Raw genomic sequence first — 20,202 nt, 5'->3', positions numbered from 1 at the left:
GTAAATAGACATTTTTGGTATAGCTTTCATAGATTCCATTAGGGTATGCATATTATGTTGGGAATCAATAAAAATTAACTATTTAAATCGCATCATTGAATGTAATTAATCATGCATGATTAAATCGCATTGAACATTAAAAAAAAAAAAAATCTCTCCATTATAATAAAAAAACAAATCCTGGGACGAGACAAGACTTTTCAGCCTAGGACGAGACGCGATGCGACTTTTTCAGAGAGATACTTTCATGTCCTGCGAGATGAGGCTTTGTGCCAAGAGATTTAACCATGCCCGGGGCTGGAAATAAGACAAAGAGTAGATGACAATGTAGAACTTCATAAAGAATTCAAAAACGCTGGAGCGATACAGTTGCAGATTAAGTTAGAGATAAGGAAAGGATTAAAAATGTTAGTAAATGATCGCAGTAGCGCAAACAAATGGAAATTATTACTCGATGAAATAACAGAAGAGTGAAAAAAAAGACTGAATATATTGTTCGGATTTAAACTAAGTAAATCCACGAGAATTAAAAGATTTGTTGTTTGGTGAAAGTGAAATTCACATACACGAGCGGCACAGACGTGAAGCGTCTGGCGCGCACCGCGGGCTGGGAGGTTTGGCAAGAGAAGCGAGCAGGGCAAAGCCCCCTAGTTTAAACATCAAATAAGTACTTAAATCATAAAGTAAATACACTGAATCAGAAAAATAATGTAGACACAAAAGGAATTTTAAAAAACTGAATAGCATAGCTTAAACTTAATAAACCGAAAACCCAAGCTTTTAATAAAATACTACTTGAGCAACTACAACCTAAATTTGAATATCTTCCTAAAAAGGTAAAATAAAAAGACGGCAATAAGAAAGAAACCAAGGTATTATAGGCACCTACAAAAAATAAGCACCAACAAAAATTGTGTTAATTCTAAAATTAATATAGTATATAAAACAGACGTGTCAAAGTAAAACCAAAATGGTTGAAACGACTGTAGATTTTGAATGCACTAATAAAGACTGACATCTCTCTATATATAAAAAAAAATCCTGGAATGTAATAGCAAGGCAGCGATACATCATCTTCTCAGAAGTTCTCGAAAGATATTTTAAAAAGACCCGCAAGACAAAAAAGACCGTCTCGCGGGGACCGTAAACATGAGACTTGGAGCCAAGAGATTGCATTGACACAAACAAAAGGAAATTTGTTTAAGTCAAAAAATTTTTAAAATGGGGTTTAATTCACATGCATTTATTGTTTCCTTTGCAAAAAAAAAAAAAAGTTCTGAAATTCCAAACAGAGAAACTTATCTTAAATTAAGGTACAAAGTCATTAAACACAAGTCTCACAGACCTCATTTAAAAGATTCAGCATATTGGGACACGAAAGATTCCAAATATTGTTTTTACAGAAGTTTGGAAATAAAAGTGAAACTAATGAAATAGCAACAATTCAAAGAAAAAAAAAATAAAATCTTACAGGTGTGTATCCTGAAAACTAAACACGGGGGTTGGCTTTGCCCCCTAGTAATTGAAAGTATAAATGTCCTAAATGGTATACATTAAAAACTTGGGTTAAAACATCACAAATACCATCCTCAATGACTTGATAATTGTATTCAGTACACTAGTGGGCTTCGCTCGCCAACCCCAATGTCTGGTTTTTCAACTGGTGTTCTGTGGAAACAATAGTGTAATGCTCCTGGGTCCTGACATGAGAGAAGCGCACTAGTTAGGTGGTCAAGATCTGTCCGAGGACTCCATGTATCCAAAGGGTGACCCTACACAAGACCTAAGAGAGAAGGTGGCATGGCTCTGCCCAACTTTCAATTTTATTACTGGGCAGCAAATATACAAAATATAAAACCCTGGACATGGACACAAATAGAGGAACATACACAGGCTTGGTTAGCAATAGAAATAAAATCATGCAGCACTTCTTTATATTCCTTGCTTTGTACCCCGATAAATACAAGTTGTCACCAATATACTAAAAACCGAATTGTGCATCACTCTCTCAGAATATGGAACCAATGTAGGAAGTATTTTAAGATAGAGAAGCTTTTATCTGTGGCACCTCTGCATGAGAACCACCTTTTTCATCCCTCACAAACGTATGCAGTTTTTAATGTCTGGAAAACATGCGGGAATGAATCACTTAGAGATCTGTACATAGACAACATCTTTGCATCCTACGAAAAATTACACTCCAAGTGTAAACTTTCCAGCAATACATTTCTTTTACTACCTCCAAATTAGAAACTTTGTTAAACAGAACCTGACCAATTTTCCTCACCTCCCACCTACCTCTATGCCAAAAAAATACTGATCAGTCTTGAGGACAGTAGAGAAGACATGTCAAGTCAAGTTGGGGAGCATGCACTGGTACAGTGTGTTGCCACACCCACTACATGGCAAAACAACTCGGGATCCCTGCTTGCAACCCCACAGGCAGACACGCGGTCCAGTCCCACCCTCTGGAAATGACCCTCCATCTGCCGCAGCCACATGTTAAGTGGGCGACCCCTTGGCCTGGTGCAGCCACACGGGTCCCCAACAATGAGGATCTTACGAGCCAGATCACCCTCTGGCAAATGCACCACATGGCCATAGTGCCGTAACTGACGCTCCCTCACAATGCAAGTAATGTGCCTCATTTGGGACTCCATGAGCAACCTCTCATTCGACACAAAGTCAAACCAATGGTACCCAAGGATTTTCCAGAGACAGAGTACCAAAGGAGTCCAGTCTTCATCTCAGGTCACTGGATAGCATCCATGTCTAGCAAGACAGGAAGCACCAAGGTCCTCATGCATAACGCCGTGCGTAGAACTCACACTATAATAGGACGTAAGCACAAAAGCCAAAATGTGCTTATGCACAGAAAAATCCAGATGCATAAATCTGTGCATTCGCCAACATCCGCGTTCTTCTGCTACATAAATTCTGGTCAGCATGAAAAGTAACGCTTGTGTACGCGTCTGCTGTCCCGCCCAACTCCTCCCAGAATTACACCCCTTTGAATATGCAAATCAATATAAATAGCCCTTAAGTTCCATGTCCTGTGAAAAGACAATGGGAAAAGCAAGAGGGAAAATGGAAGAATTTCAGCAAATACCAAGTGGAGGCAAGGAAAAACATACTATTTGTTGGTTTAAACATTGGTATAAACAACAAAAGGAAGTTGATATACTGACATAGCTCAAGTTCAAAGTCGCACAGTGCCTGAAATAAAAAATAAGTTGACAGATATCAAAGTCGCCGTGAAAAGGCGAGTCGCAGCCCAACATCTGAGTGTCATATGAAAGCTTATTAGGGTACAGAGACGAAAAAAAAGGCACACAGTGGGGAAAAAGCATGAAATGTCAACTTCAATCTCGAAATTTCCACTTTAATCACGTAGTTTATTTTGTTATTAAAGTAGATCATCATAAACTTCATCTTAAAACCGTTTAATCAGTTTCTCTAATTAAAGTAGCACGTTAAATGCTTTGTTTTGTATGTGTTCTTCTATGGGCTCTGTGTGTGTGAATCACTATGCGCTTCCTAAACCGGCTCTCTTCCTCCGACAGGACACAGAATCTATTACATTAGAGATATTACAGCTCTCTGAATAACTAAAATACTGAGATGTATACGGGATATCATTTTCATGATGATAGGAGTTAAAGCATGTTATTAAACATGGGTTTCACAGTGGTGCAGTGACTGTGCGCGACCTTCAATGAAAGTTTATTGCAGGAGTACTCCGGGGCGGCCCTGGGCAGAGAAAGAATCGGTGGCCCCTTCACCCACTAATATGGTATCTTATGCACGGCGGAAGGCTACGTCCGTTGCGGACATTGCATAGCCGCCTCGTGCTTATAACACAAGCGTTTAACTTTTGCCGAAACTTGCCGCTGCGTTTTTAGCTGTGTCATTATTTTCTCTTTCTGTTTTATATTTAATATATATTGGCTTGGCGGCCCTGTACAGGTGCACAGTTTGCACATGCCTAAGGCCGTCCCTGCAGTACTATCTCTTTCAAACTTACTATCCTTCAATTCCTGTCCTTCCTTTTCTTTCTCCAAGTAACCGATCCCCACACAATCAGCTTTGTAATAGACGTTAAGCCACTTGTAAGCCTATAACATCGATTCTTCAAAACTTTTAAGGAACATAGAATAATTAAACATGTACTACGAAGATATTTCAATCCTTTACGCCAGTCCCAGTGAAGCATACAGAGCGAGGCATTAAAAATCATGAGTGGAGCGCCAGATCCTTGCTTGCGTAGCAACACCGGCTTTAATTATTAACAATATAGATTATTTAAATGAAGTTAAAGTTTTATCTGTATAACATATTTTGCTACATTTCATCTTAAAAATCTTAATCTTCATCTTAAAAAAGCCGCGTCAGTAATGTGGATCTGAAAATGAAAAATAAACCACACAGGAACAGTAGCACTGCTTTGACGCTGGGTGCTGCCAGTCTGCAAAACCGAGCGGAGAACTTGCGTACGACAGGGTATGAGGTACCGTGGAAATGTGCGTGGCTTTACACCAAGTTTAGGTTTTTACATCGCGATTTGAAAGTGGAAACGTTCTTACGCAACATTTCTGTGCGTACGCAGTTTATGAATAAGGCCCCAGGACTCTAAAGACTTGGACCTTCGTCCTTTTGCATAGATATCAGGAACGCCACACACCCCTTTCCAGCGACCTCATGACCCCCCATGTTCTCCCAATCCATCTACTGACTTCACAGGAAGAGTCACCAGAGACATGAATGTCACTGCCAAGGTAAGTAAACCTCTCAACAAGGTCAACATTCTCTCCGCAAACAGACACACTGCTGATGGCTATGCCCAAGAGGTCATTAAAGGCCTGGATCTTGGGTATTATCCAGGACACTCACAAGCCCAGACACACTGACTCCTCACTAACTCTCTCGAGCGCCCCGATCAGAGCCTCCATTGACTCAGCGAAGATCACAGCATCGTCAGCAAAGTCAAGATCCGTGAATCTTTCTTCACCAAGAGATGCCCCTCAGCCGCTGGACCCCACAACACCCAATACATACAAGCACTGAACAGAGTAGGAGCAAGAACACACCCCTGACAAACCTCAGAATCAACTGGGAAAAACGCTGAGGTCCTGTCTCCACTCTCCACAGCACTCGCAGTACCAGTGTACAGGCCAGCCATGATATCCAGCAACCTCGAGGGGATCCCGTGAACCCTCAGGATTTCCCACAGGGCAGCTCGATCAACTGAGTTGAACACTTTGCGAAAATCGACAAAGGCTGCAAAGGAATTCTGTCGATATTCACGTTTGCGCTCCATGAGAACCATCAGTGCCAGGATGCGGTCGATTGTAGACTTCTTAGGCGTAAAACCAGACTGTTCCGGTCGATGGTAGGTGAGCAAGTGATCACAGATCCTATTGAGGATGACCCTAGCAAGGACCTTACCCAGCACCAAGAGTGATGTTATCCCCCCTGTAGTTGCTGCAATCAGCTGGTTCACCACCTGTGTAATTTCAGTGAGACTGGGTGGTTCACAGCTAATTGGAGGATCAGCGTCAAGAACCGTGGACCCAGAGATATCCAACGTCCTAGCCAGAGGATCAGCTTTGAACAACTGCTCAAAGTAGCCAGCCCAGTGGGTCACAACTGCAGTGTCATCCTAAAGGACCATTCCATCAGTTTCCCTGACTGCGACTCTCTGAGGAACAGATTCAGATGTGCGTAACGCTTTCATTCCTCTGTAAGCAGGATGTGGGTCGCTAGACCACAGATGGTGTGTCTTGCTCACAAATTCCTCTAACAGATGCCTCTCTTTATCTGCCCTCCGAGCCCTCGCAGCCGTCCTTCTCAGTTCACGGTATAGACCAGAGTTGCCATTGAGCCGTGCGCTGCGACTCCTCTCAATGATATCCAGGGTGCCCTGCAAGATGAAACACCTCCTTCTGGGAACACCGGTAACACAAACACAACCCTCAACAACCTTCAGGGTCTTGTCACGGAACGTCTCCCAAATCACATTAGGGGAAAGCATTTCCGTAATATATAAAACTATTTTACAGTCCCTCCCTTTCAAAGATCCAAAATTATAGTGGGAAAAGGATCACTCACTAAACATCTCAGAAGAGGAGTGACAGATAGCAACACAAAGAATTCACTCGAGCTCCATATGCGCAAAACATAGAATTATTCAACTCTAAATTATATATTGGGCACAGCTATCTCGCTTAAAGCGTCCAAAATGTTTCCAGGACAAGACCCAACCTGCAAACTATGCAATCAAATTCCAGCCTCACTGGGCCAGGACAAGACCCAACCTGCGAACGCTGCAATCAAGTTCCAGCCTCACTGGGCCATATGTTTTGGATGTGCATCAAATTGAAAGGCATTTAAAAATGTTGGTCCAGAATGATTTTAGACACCCTTGGTGTCACAATCCCTCCTAATTCATTAACAGCTGTGTTTGGGGTACTTCCAGATCGGCCTAAAGTGGAGGACGACAAACTGTAATTGCCTTTACTACACTATTGGCAAGTAGACTTATTGTGCTCAACTGGAAGAATCCTAACACTCTTATTCTAAGTCAGTGGGTAACTGATGTAATATATGATTTGAAATTGGAAAAAAAATCAAAATTGGCAGTTCGAGGATCTGTACCAAACATTTTCAAAACCTGGCAGGATCTAATCAATAACATTTTAGAATAAGCATTTAAATTGAGGAAGCAGGTTATCACCCCTATTTTACTCCATTTATCGTTATTCATTTATCTATTTACTTATCTTTACTAGCTTAAAGTTTTTCTCTGCTGGCCAAGCTCTCTCTCTCTCTCAGGGGTGGGGGTTGATTTGTTTTCAAATCTATTTTTGTAAAACTTGATTTGTATAGAATGTTATGCGATTTTAATAAAATTAAATCCAAAAAAAAAAAACTTTGAGGAGGACAGGACTACCTGGAAAAGCTGACATAAAAGCAGCTCTGCGATCGCCATTTTGCAGACACAGCACTTAAGAAACCACTGCAGCAGCCAGGAGACATGTAGAGAGTCCACCAACCAGGGTGCATGTTCGCCATGGAGCCTTGCAGGGCCAAGGTAAAGTGGGCAAACGAATGCTCACTAAGTGCTGTGTCAGCAAATGCCAATCGCCAAACCGATTTTTTTGATGGTATCCCTGGTAGTCAAGACAATTTAGCACATGTATGATACTTAATGCAGGGTTCCTACTCTTTAAGGAAACATTTTCCAGGACATTTCCAGGAGCTTTTTCCAGAAATTCATGACAGGATATGGTCATACAGTCATACACTTTAGTCGCAGGCTTAACGCCATTTTAATTTCTCTTTGATTATGCAGGGACTTAGTGTCACCGATATGCTAAATTACATAAAGGCAACACCAATTAATGCACTGATGTATAATGGAGTTGTTTGACCTCTTGTTACAAACTGTTTTAAACTGCAAAACTCTTTTAAAGAAATAAATGCCTCTTGGATTGTGGAAAATTATCCAAACACTGACATATACTGAGAAATTCCATAATGTTCAGTATAGAGCTGTTGATCACACCATGAAATAGGCTACCATAGTGACCTAATTTCATTCAGTAAAAGTTACTTGCATATTACATATTATGTCATTGTATCGAATAAATTTATGTACAATGTTTGTATTAAACAAAACTGCATAAAGCCAGTTTATTGCCTATATCATGTGTATGATGCCTATAGCACTAATATATGCAACAATTGGCACGCGACAAAACAAAGTCAGAGTTAACTTTCAACTGGTGGCTTTACTGGGAATACAGCAGCTGTAGAATTTACATAAGTTAACGACAAAGATTATAATAAAGAACTTATCTTTGTGGGAAAAGAAGCAAAATACATCCATTTTAAATCACGATTGCCTTGCCATCAATTCCCCAAGTTGAAAACTTGGCTAAACTAGAAAGAATACTAGGAACAAAAGGATAAGAGCCTGAACTCCAGTATATTGGAAAAAAAAACAAACAATATATAAATCACTGTAGTGTAACCTATGAAAAAGGCATCTGGTGTAGGCCTAGGTTTAGAAACAATGCTGGCGTTGCTCCTTGAGGTCTGATAAAACTGCATCCAGACCGATGACCTCTTTCTGTTTTTCAGCAACACTTTTACAACAGGCATTAGATTTTGTGAGCAGTGTAAAAGTTCAGTTTTCTCTCAGCCTTCTCTGCCATTGCATCTGCTTCTTCTTGCATTGCCTCAATGCTAGTGATTATTTTCTGTCTCTTTTGTGATTTCAGAGCGGAGCTCTTCTCTTTGCTTGTCATTTTCAGTTTCCTTTTTCTTCTTTTTTTCCCCATCATCAAGGTATTGGACATATCACATCCTGGCATTTCTGCAATGCTGCAAGAGGGGCTTTGGCAATACTCCATCAAATGAGCCACCAGCCAAAGAATTTTGGATTAGGCAAAGAGACATCAGAATCCTTCCTTTCAGATTTGTAACCAGCATGTCCTTATTCACAGAGTACCCTCTTTTGACCGCTGGTTGCCCATGTGACAATGTGAACAGGTCTTTTATTGATTTCCACAGAATAGCGTACTCTGCTTTGTCACCAGCAAATCTTCCCATGAATGTGTCCAGCCCACAGGAGCTACTTCTATACCCTTCAAATTCCTCCTTATGGTGCTGCACCATCTCAGTGAGGAACATCTTGTACTCACTCAGGATTTGGTCACAGTCCTCTGCTGTATGCCATTTGGCGTTAAGAAGCAGCTATAAGAGCTTCTCCAACATGGCGATGGCACGCCTTTCATCGCTGATCATAGTAACTGGATCTAGGCATGCCATGTGCATTACTGCTTTTGTTGCACCACTTGAGAATTTTTGGGCAAAATCAGGTGAAACAATGAACCCATATCTGAACAGGAATTGAAAGAATGTTTGGAAAGGGCCACTTTAATCACCCAGCGGATCTCTGCTTCTAAAACAGCTTCACTTGAAAAATGAGCTCCGATTGTGGGTGTAGCTTAAGGTGGAGTTACAGAAGTTGATGGCTGGACCTCGTTGCTTCCTTGACTCTCTGATTCTGCTGCCTGTCTGCTAGCTTCAGAATTTTGGGGGGTGGGAGATTGATTGATTGATTGATGAAATCAGTCATGCGTGGTCCTGTGCCTTGACTTGACATGACCCTCTTGTGTCTCTGTCCTTCGGCATGGCTTTTAACAGCAGAAATGCCCATGTTGCCTACATCAAAAGCTTTCTTGCATATCTTGCAGTATGCCCGATGTACATTATCTGTCACATGTCCTATCCAGTCCCTGAACTCAGGATTTATCTTTCATTCCTCCTTAAACGTACACCTCCTTGACATGATTCTGCTTTCCCTCACTTCTGTAATTAGAAATACATTCTCTAAATTAACCATTATAGGCTACTATTTTTCCTGCAACACTGCCTATTAGTGTCAAAAACATTAAATACAGTAATGTACAAAAATGTAGGCTAAATAGAAATGCTGATCCAGTACAGAGTTTCTGTAGACTAACTGTGGTAAACTTAATGTGAAAGCATACCCATATAATTCCTCTAGAGGGAGCTAACGTTCTGTGGAATAATGGAAGCAAGCTAGAATAAGAAGTTGAGCCAGGAGCTGTTAAGCGTGTTCAGTTGTGCAAATAAACGGCACAAGCCAAATATTTATTGTGTGGCGATTGCTCGGCTGCAAGGATATCACACGAACCTACACAAACACACAAGAACAGGCATTTAGATGTAGGCTTCAAGTAGCCTAAGCCCTATTTGTTTTAAATGAAGGCAGTAGCTCTTAGTCTAATTCTTTTTAAGACTGTTATCGTGCTGTTTTAGGTTTGTTTCACTGAATTTATTTGCTTAACAATGGGACCACGTAGGCTTACAAAATGATTTTAAATTGATTAAGCAATTTCCTCCGGGATCAATAAAGTATTCTTGATTCTGATTACCGTCAGACAATTAGCACTATGCTAACACCTAATAGGAATTGCCATTAACAGGCTAACAGAAATTAGCATCAACATGTTTAATATGTGACCTGGGTCCACATTAGACAGTATGAAGTAACAAAACTGTCAATTGCACCATATGCACTGTGGTCATACTTACAGTCATGCACTCAGCAGAAATTTCAAGTGATGAACTGATGTTCTGTTCTCCTGTCAGCTACTGACAAGCTAGAGAAACGAGGGTCAAAACTCAAATATAATTGTCTATACATGTCTCAGTAGGTGGAGACATTGCGCAGCAGAGGCCACGACCTAGCTCAGCTGTCATCATATCTAGACTTACGAACAGCAAGCTGTTTCAAACAGAAAAATTAAAAAGCGAAACCAGAAATAAAATTCCAGGACAAGAAAGATTATTTCCAGGACATTTGTCCATTTCGATCAGTTTCCGGGTCTTTTCAATGACTGGAAAATATCCCTCAAAATTTTCAGGTTTTCCAGGACGCATGGGAACCCTGTTAATGTCTTTGTATTTCGTAGAATCGTGATGTGCCTTGGGATTTTATTAGTTACAAAAAGTGTGCCACCACAGGAAAAAAGGCTGGAAAGCACTGCTGTACACATTTGCTTCTGACATGCAAAAAGCCCTCCGTAGCAGCTATCTTACCTAAAAACCGACACCATTCATTACTTGGGCAATTATGTTACATTCTATGCATAAATTAGAGAAGATGCTGTAAACTACAATAATGGATAGGGATAATCATACTTCTATTTCATAGAATTTTGTCTTTATGTTAGGGCAGTCAGCACTGCAAGCTACCTGACAGACTGGCATGGTAGTACAGACTTTTTTTGGTTTCAGTCCCATTCAAAGATAATTTATTTTGCACTCAAGTAGTATGACATTGATTTGATCTTCTTACAGAAACATGAAATGGGAAGAAAAAAAAAATTCATCTTTGACTTTTCTCTAGAATTGCACCAGATAGGGTTGGACGATAAAATAAGATAATTATCGCAAAATAACTTTTCTTCAGTAGAAAGATAAGACATAGTTGATAGAAATTTCAAAGAACTCATTCCACCAATGTTTTGACAGACAACACAAAAAGTAATTGATAATGAGAATAGAGTCGCACCGAACCAAACATGTGGCTGGAATAGAGTTACAGCCACATCGGGTTAGACTGACGCGCACAGTATTAATCATAATAGCAGCTGGCAACAACACGTGTGCTAATGTTTGGGCTGCACGTTCACCTGAAGTTAACTTGCGCTTGTAAATTGTGCTCAAAATGTCAGTTGCGATTACAAAAATTTATTTTCCTTGCACAAGGACTTTTGGCAGTAATCGCACTCCATAGTGCACACCAGTATGTCAGGAGTGGGAGCGAGATAAAAGAGAAAATAACAGAAAATAATAATGAAAACTATGGGGTTGTGGGGAGGAGATGGGAATCAGTGTTACCAAAGAAGTCACCCCAACGGACAAATCCCAAGGCTCAAAAGACAACATTGTTGAAAAAAAGGGTCAGAGAAAGTTGGTAGTGTGGAGATACTTTGGCTATTTAAAGTCTGACAAGAAGCAAAGTAGTGTGCATTGCAAATTGTGTCAAAAGCATATTCCTACAAAGACAGGAATACCATTAATCCTTTATACCATCTGAAACAGTGCTATCATCATTTAGAGCATGCACAAAGCAAGACTTTACAGTGTCGGGCCCAAGCAAGTGCTGCACTAATGGGATTTCTTTTTTGTCTTGGATTTTTTATTTATTTATTTTTTTTAAACCCATGCCCACCCACTCTCAAAGCACACCATTCCGCTCTTGCATACACATAGCCTCATTTGTCCCAGTCCCACTTGCAGAAACAAATTGCTTCCATTAAGGAAAAAACTCATGTATGGTTGATAAGCCTATTTAACATGATCTCATTAAACGGAGGTGGTAATTTCTGAACACAAGTCTGAACCTCTTTTTCTGAGGAGAAAAAAAGAGCAGTGTAAGCAACATGTCTTGTGAAAGCTTTGCAAACAGGCAACCAATTACTATTTTATATTGAATTAAAGTATGATCTATGTTAAACACTGTTATTCATTCCACAAAAATGTGGAATGGAGACGGAAGATAGGTGCTGTCAACGTACAAGTTGCACATACTAGTTTAAGCTTAACACATACACTTTACCAGTCGGCATATTACTGGTTGCATAAACACTCTGCAGTTTCTCAAAGTACCTTTTGCTTATTAATACAAGCACACTGTAACTAAACAAAACACTGAACATACAGGCATCTCCTTGTCTACTCACAAGATCTGAGATGAATGATGGCATTGGTAACAGCTGACCAGTGAACTTCACTGCACTCTTTAAATTTAGTGTAACTGCATTACAAACCAGTTATTACAAATTTTTACAAATCTCTTCTTGTACCTGCACCTTTGCAATCCTGTTAGCTAAAAGATATACAAAAACAGAAGCTTTGGGCTGAGATATGTTGCTACTTTGTAGAGAATGTGAACTGCTGAACAGTTTGTTGACAAATTCTTTCAGTAATATCCGATTCGAAATTGGTCATCGCATCTTTGAACAGTTTCAGAAAAGAGAAAACAGTTTTATCTTTCGATAGATATAGAGAGATCTAGATAGATAGGGAGATACTTTATTCATCTCAAGGGGAAATTCACATACACTTTAATTTAATTGATACGACTAATTGTCAAATTGCTGCAGTAATTAATTCAGCACTATAACTCGTCTCCACAGACCTGTTTGAGTTACCTTGTAAGCTTGCCTTGTTGTCCAGTAAGTTTAAAATACCTAACTTTTTTTACAATAGCCAGAAGCCGATAACTTTGGGTGCTTTCTCCATCACTACTGGTGTAAAAGCATTTCAAAGAATTGTGTTAAGAATGTGAACAGTACACTTTAATCTGGTTTGGCTGTGCAAGGCAGCAATTGTGTTTGCTCCTCGATCAATAACAGTCAATTCTGAAAAGTTTTCAAACAGTAAAGCGCCAAAGTTTTCACACATTTTAATTATGCTTGCTTCAATCGGGGTCACAAAAAGCATCCTTGACACAATATTGTAGCTCTCATCAAATTAATGGATGGTAGCAGATATGAAAGAGGTTTTCCTTAAAGTTTACGGTCCAAATATCAATTGTGACAGCACATCCATAATTATTAACAGTCTCTAGCATATCATACATAGTTTTTGGCCTTTTCTACCACATGCCACAATACAGTTGTCAGATAGGGCAGTATCTTGTTAAACTTCAGACTTTCTAATTTTGTCTGCCATGTCAACTAGGTACTGCTCAGGTTGAATATAGCCACCACCAGATACTGTGTCGTATGGGTGTATATTCTTCCAAACAAAATCCGCTCATTTATCCCAAGTTTTCCTTTTAGCGTCAGTTGCTACTTTTGTCAGGTTTGGCAAGAATGTCAGTTTTGTTGGACCCTTTGCTACTGCATACATGTGGAGCTTTAAACCGGAGATGCCGGATTTATGTTCACTGTATGTTAGTATATTTATCACAGCAAGTACTTGGTTGACATAGCCATCAATAACAATTGAAAATGATTGCCAAATGTCAAGACATCCATTTTTCAGTCTTGTATTCTCCTTTTTAAATGCTGTCCGCTGTGAATGTAAGGCTGTCTCCGGACTTTAAAATCTTGAGAAGGCTGTATGCAAGACTGTACATGCATGCATCCTAACTGCTTAGGCAAATTAATTATATATACAGAGAGAATTAATATATGTTTTAATTTTAAATTTCCCTAACTAGCTCCCACCCACAATACTCCCACGAGTACCACAGTGCAGACTTCTACCTTGGAGCATAAGCTGACCACAACTGAGTGAATATTACATTTGAAAGCTGCTTCAATTTGTACTGAGGATACATACAGAATGTTTGCCTATTGGTAGGTTTGTTTCCCAGCCATTTTTTGAGACTTTATTTTGTATTAATACCTACTTTATTTATTTGGAACTGACCAAATAATTTACTTTGTTTTCTCCTGTAAAACTTGAGATTTTAGTTTTAGGTTTAAGATTGTATGCATCTGAAATTGACCAACAAAAATCTAGTGTATTCTCCTGGAAAATTTAAAATCTTTTGACTGGTCAAAACTGAGACTTCATTTTGTATTACCTATTTTACTTATTTGGAATTCACCAATTTAGTTGTGCATTTTGTTTCCTGTAACACTTGAAGTTTTTGACTGGTCAGAAGTAAAATTTTAGTTTATTATATATATATCTGTTTTATTTATTTGAAATACAGTTGTATAGTACACTTATGTTCAACGTCTGACAGGAATTAATATTTAAACCAAAATTAACCTTATATCTTCACATCTCACATAGGAGTAAAAAGGAACATTTAAGCGTAACAGAAAGAGTGATTTGATTTATATAGTGATATATATCAACTGATATGAAAACATAAGATTATTTCTACATCACCCAACCCTAGCACCAGGCCTGCCCTGGATGCGACAATATTTTTTAATGCATTCAACTGGCCACATTAAATCGCAGAAATTAACTTATTTTACTTTTCCAGGCTTGATAAATTTAGCATACATGCAAGAAAGTCCAAAGTTTATTAAAAAACTTGGTATCCTTCTGCCCGACTTGAAAAGAAGAATGTATTTAGCTTTTATCTAATGTATAATTGCTGATGTCAAGCTTAAAACATTCTGATCACATTGACAGATAGAACAATGTTCTCACCACAATCCCTCCATATCAAACAGTCCTTTTATAAAAACATTTATACTTACAAATAACTCAGACAGTAATCTTAACAAAATTTAGCTTTGTAGTAGTGATGATTTAACAATGTCTCCATGAATTAGCATTCCTCAATATCTACTGTACTCGCACTTTAGCTGTGGATCTACCATATTTTGGGTTAACCAATAAAAGCACAACTGTTCTGTGTTTATTTTACAGTTAAATTTTTTTACAAAGCATAAGTTTAAGATTTATGAATAAAGCAGTCCAAAAAATAAAAATCAATAGCAGCTAAGAGGAAGAATTACTTTCCTTTTTTGTTTTAAATATTTCTAGATGAAATTTAAAATCAAAAATACACCAGGTACTCAACCTACTTTCTTCAACCATGGTTGAATACTTTGATCTAAAGTACCTTTACAGGGGTCAATTATTCTACCTTAAGCAATAGTACAGATGCCAAAATTGTGGAAGCTTGAAGGAACAGTTTAGGGAGCTTACAGTCAAGGGGGAGACTGAATCATGAAAGAATGGTTTATTTTAATAAACAGGATTGAATTAATAAACATTTAAATATTCCTAAAATTAAATGGTCTCTTCAATCATTAGTCTTATTAGACTCATTTGGAAATGAGGAATGGATCTCACAAACATTGGAAGACTGACTGCAGAAATAAAAAAGGAGGTAAAAGGTATTATACAGGTGGACAAAAGACTCATTTCACCACATGCGACAAGCTTCAGTATCATGTATTTCTGTGCAGCAGTTTCTAATCAAGTATACTTACATTGGTAAAATGATCTTCATTTTTCACATTGTTTTCACTCCTTAAATACTTCTGTTGTCCACACTTCATTTTAGAAAAAACTGGGCTGTCAAAAAAAGTTATTTCATGAGAAAATGTAATCTTTAATTGAAAATTACTAGCAGAAGCAATTCATTTGAAAACAATATAGAGCATACAACCATATACCTACAGAAAAAAAATGCAGTGTTACAATATTTCTGTAGGTAACTTCAGACTGGTGTCTGCTAAAAGATAAGTTTGGCATTTTTCAAGTTGCAGTTATTTCCTCATAATCATGGTATATATTGATTTGCCACATAATACCGAGTTCTGAAGTGATGCTTTTTTTAAACATTTTAAAAATACCTTGTCTGTTCCTGCAGCTAGGACTAATGGATACACAGGTCCACAGCGGAATGAAAAACGTACTGAATACATCCAGTTTTTAAGTTAAAAATGTTATTAATTGTGTCTTGAGAGATTGCACATATATCATAAAACAGCATATCCATGTTTAATTTTCTGATTTTATAAATAATCAAACAGCATTCAATACAAATAACTCAAGTTTAACAAAAAAAAAAAGGCTTGAAACAAATAAAAGAGCTAGGCCATGAGAGTAAAACTTTAAGCTAGTAAAGATAAAGTGAGTAAAAGAGGGGAGAGAACCTGCTTCCTCAATTTAAATGCTTATTCTAAAATGTTATTGATTCGATCCTTTTTGAAAAAGTTTGGTACAGATGCTCCAAGTGCAAATTTGATTTTTTCCCCCAATTTCAAATAATATAAAACATCAGTTACACACTGACTTAGAATAGGAGAGTTAGACTTATCTTGCTCAACTGGAAGAATCCCAAGTGCCAATAGTGTAGTAAAGGCAATCACAGTTTGTTTGTCCTTCACCACTTTAAGCCCATCTGGAGGTACACCGAGCACAGCCGTTAGTGGATTAGGAGAGATTGTGACACCAAGGCTGTCTGAAAGGCACTTACAAATGTTTGTCCAGAATGATGTTAATTTGGTGCAGGCCCAAAACATGTGGCCCAATGAGGCCGGAACTTGATTGCAATGTTTGCAGGTTAGCAAATTTAACAAATTGGACAATTTTAAACGAGAAAGATGTGCTCGATACATCATTTGGAGTTGAATAATTCTATGGTTCTTTACGCATATGGAGCGAGTCAATTCTGTGCATTGCTACTTTCCACTCCTTTTCCGAAATGTTAAGCGAGAGATCCTTTTCCCACTGTGCTCTTGGATCTTTACCATATCCATGTTTTAAGAAGGTAAAAAAAGCAATTCACTATTGTGAAATTCAGACATTTTAAAAGGAGACAGTGCACATTGCTCTGCCACTCATATTTTTTGCAGCAACTTTCATGGCCAGGGGTGTGGATTCACCTCAGAAAGTCATCGCCAAGTGCGATTACTGACATTAAATGCTGATGCCTTTTGTGAATTGTTGTCTATGTTCTGTAGACAACTAGGCAAGAATAACTGAAAAAGGCACACTTGTGATCACTTTTATTCTTTCACTATACAGAAGCTTATTTCTTCATTTCAATGGCTGCTGTCACCATACAGCGACACCTGCTCCCACCTCACTCCACTCAACCAGGCTCAGAGAAAGCCTGTATGCCACTTTGTACCCCCCTTACAGCTACACATCAGAAACACAATTTCAACCTGCATGTTTCTACCAAATACACAAACTATACTAGTAATCAGTCACACTAATAGAGCCTCTTAACAGGATAATACAGGCTCAGCAAGTGCTGTACCTGTCGTTTACACCTTTGTCCCCCAGCCTTCAGTGCTGCTGCTGTTCATGGAGCTGCTCTTATGCCAGCTTCTGAAGATAGCACAGACCTGTCTGTATGAGTTTTACATGACCACCCCACATATTTACAGATTGCCTGCTATTTGTACAAAGTACAGTGAACTTTTATGTGTGCTTTTCACTATGCTGCCACTCTCGGTGTGAATCTTGCTGTGAAGGCTACATATAATAACAAAAACAACAAAGAAAGTAATGGGCAAAAAGGAAATGCTGTTTAGTAAAAAAATATTAAAATTTGATGAAAGAGCACATCTCTATGTTATTACAAGCCAAAGTAGAACAGAACTGTTAAAAAAAAACAACAGCAGCACTGGCAAAAGTAAGATTATAAGCAGAATACAGCTTCATGCGGAGGGTATATCGGGTTGTCTCAACTCTAGCCATGAAGTAAGCCGTGATCAGAAAAAGCGAAAAGTGAAATGCATTCTTACCTCAAAAAATTATATTATAAATTTATATCTAGATTATATCGGAATTTACAATAAAATAATTATTTCTAGTTTTGTTGTCACAAGGATGCCACACAAAAGGAATTTTTTTTTTAAATTGAACATTTTGCTGTTTCAGTAAGTTAAGGCTTTTTGCTTTCCCACTTGTATTCCTGCCTCATGACTTGTACTTTAAAGCACAAGAACAGTCGCCTTTAATTTGTTAAAAAAAAAAAAAAATGCTTCACTATAAAACACAATTTCATGTGGGAAAATATGCCATGAGTGTGAACAAACATCTTTTACTTGAAAAATACTGAACTTAACCTCAAACAAATTACATTTAGTCACCTGAACAGAAAGGCGGTTTAAGCTGCTAAGAAACAGAATTAAACACAGCACTAACACAAGTCCCCCAGAAAATCTGAAAAGTTAGTCATGTAATGTGAAACAAATGTAATATCTACACAGCAGGCATTAAAACGAGGGATTGATGGACAATACAAAATAAAAAAATGTAACTTATAATTCATTATGAGAGATATTATACACACAAAAAAATGACCTTATCTGCAAAGAATGATGAATGAATCACAGAATTGTAGGTACTGCTGAGAAACAAAACAAAAGGCAGAATACCTTGGTGTTTCAGGAACAAATAAATCTGCAGAATCTGAACAACTGCTCTTGCTTGAAGAGTCCAGAATATCAGAAATGTTGTGCAGGTTACTAGAATCAAAAGCTCCATTCATTAATACTTCAAAAAGTGTACTTGAGCTGCTTTCCTCAACTGAAACGTTGTCTGCCATTGTGCACACTAAAGTAGCTGCAATCCTGTCAAAATAAAAAAAGAGAAAAATGCAAAAAAAAAATGCAATATCAAAAAAAGAAAACTGAAACAAAAAAGAACGACCACTTCTGGCACATCCTCCCCACATTCATATCCTGTGAAAGGAGCAATTGTCTGACTAAATACTAAAACAAAGCTTCAGACAACATAAAAAGGAGAAAATGTAAATGCATATAAACAAATACATACTACCGACTTTTAAAAGTCAAATCTTGTCATTTGCTACTGTAAAGGTTGTGACATTTACACTTAATACTTTCTACAGCATATTCTAAATTAAAAAGATAGTATATTTTTCAACAAAAAGTTGCCAGAAGCCACACATGCAGACAACTGGGGCAAGACCCCCCCAAAGCACAAACGATGCACATCAGGTGATATTTTCGTAATTTTAAAAACTTAAAAAAAGAGGAGCAGGCGAGAGACATGAACTTTATTTATGCAGCATGCTCGCTTCCTGATGTGAGATTTAAATAATGCCATTGCGAAACACTTGTAAAACACCGTCGGAGGCTAACGGCAGAAAGGCGCTATATGAAACAATGACCCTTTGAAAGCTGTACTTCATAAACAGTGTTGTAAGGTTAAAGCATATAGTGCATAACACTGGTCTCTTGAAACCACTAACTGTTTTGCCAAATTCATCCGTTACACTCCGGCGAATTCTTTATAGCCGACGATCACCAAAGCACACTGAAACATATGACATGCAAACTACAATAAAAACCAGCACAGATTAAATTCGATTCACCATCTCGAGTATCTGGATGGTGGAAATTATGATTCGTGTGGCACAGATGCGTTTTGACACGTGTTAGAAGGTCCCCAGTGAGAACAAAACGACTTACTAAATAAAAATAACTAGAACGACCCCCACCTTCTACGATCAAAGTGAAATGGCAAATCCCTGCCAGACGAGGCCTATTCGTGCCGGTTAAATGATAGCTACGTACACTACACGGTCACATCATATAACTAGGAACACGAAAGCATGAAAGATGGATAAAAACGAGCCTATTTACATTTCAGAACTGAGACTATAATTCAACGGCCACACTAAAAGCTCAGGCAGCTCATCGGCTCAAAGTTAAACGGTGCCAAACCGATTCAACAAAGGCGACTTCAGGGAGGCACATATACTAACGGCTATTCGACTCATAATAAAACTACTTTGTTTTCTGAGAACATATACCTACCGTTCAATTCTTTCGGGTGGTCAGTTTTTTTTATACAATCTACATTTTCGAATTTTAAACTAATCGCGAGAATTTCAAGCGCTCGTTTTCGTGTGACGTCATTTCTAAGCGCCCTAAAGCTACTTCCGGTGAGTGGGGGAGGGACGTCAAAGGGCGGTGTGATTATTTGAATCGTAATAATGCTTGTCGTTTAATACATAAACAAAAACTGATAAAAAAAGACAATAGAGTCAGGAAGTTGACAGCGCACAAGCTGTTTGATAAACTGTTCTTCCGTTTTAAAAACTCTTTTGTGTTAAAGTCAGAAAACGGGGGTATAAATCGACACTGAAATGCAGATTATATAGTAACAGCCTTTTTAACATTTTTTTGACAA

At 38.4% G+C, this 20,202-nt stretch overlaps 1 protein-coding gene across 4 annotated transcripts in view; it reads right to left on the bottom strand.

Annotated features, from left to right (window-relative positions):
* The window catches only part of si:ch211-59o9.10 (uncharacterized protein LOC561841 homolog), a 52,346-nt gene extending 32,394 nt beyond the window's left edge, over positions 1-19,952 (bottom strand). The window contains exons 1-3 of one of the 4 annotated variants that reach the window (XM_039761565.1): positions 19,827-19,952; positions 18,420-18,614; positions 15,513-15,597 (exon numbers count right to left, since the gene is read on the bottom strand). In XM_039761565.1, the coding sequence (XP_039617499.1) occupies positions 15,513-15,597; positions 18,420-18,589 (255 nt within the window). In that variant the 5' untranslated portion in view covers positions 18,590-18,614; positions 19,827-19,952. Of the gene's footprint in view, positions 1-15,512; positions 15,598-18,419; positions 18,615-19,258; positions 19,369-19,507; positions 19,613-19,652; positions 19,772-19,826 lie in introns of those variants that run through there. The other 3 variants (XM_039761564.1, XM_039761566.1, XM_039761563.1) reach the window with 3 other exon arrangements.
* Between the last annotated feature and the right edge of the window lie 250 nt (positions 19,953-20,202).

This window comes from Polypterus senegalus, chromosome 8 (genome assembly GCF_016835505.1).
Source record: "Polypterus senegalus isolate Bchr_013 chromosome 8, ASM1683550v1, whole genome shotgun sequence".
Taxonomy (NCBI): domain Eukaryota; kingdom Metazoa; phylum Chordata; class Cladistia; order Polypteriformes; family Polypteridae; genus Polypterus; species Polypterus senegalus.
Note: the sequence above shows the minus strand (reverse complement) of the source record. Positions and strands in the feature narration are given on the sequence as shown.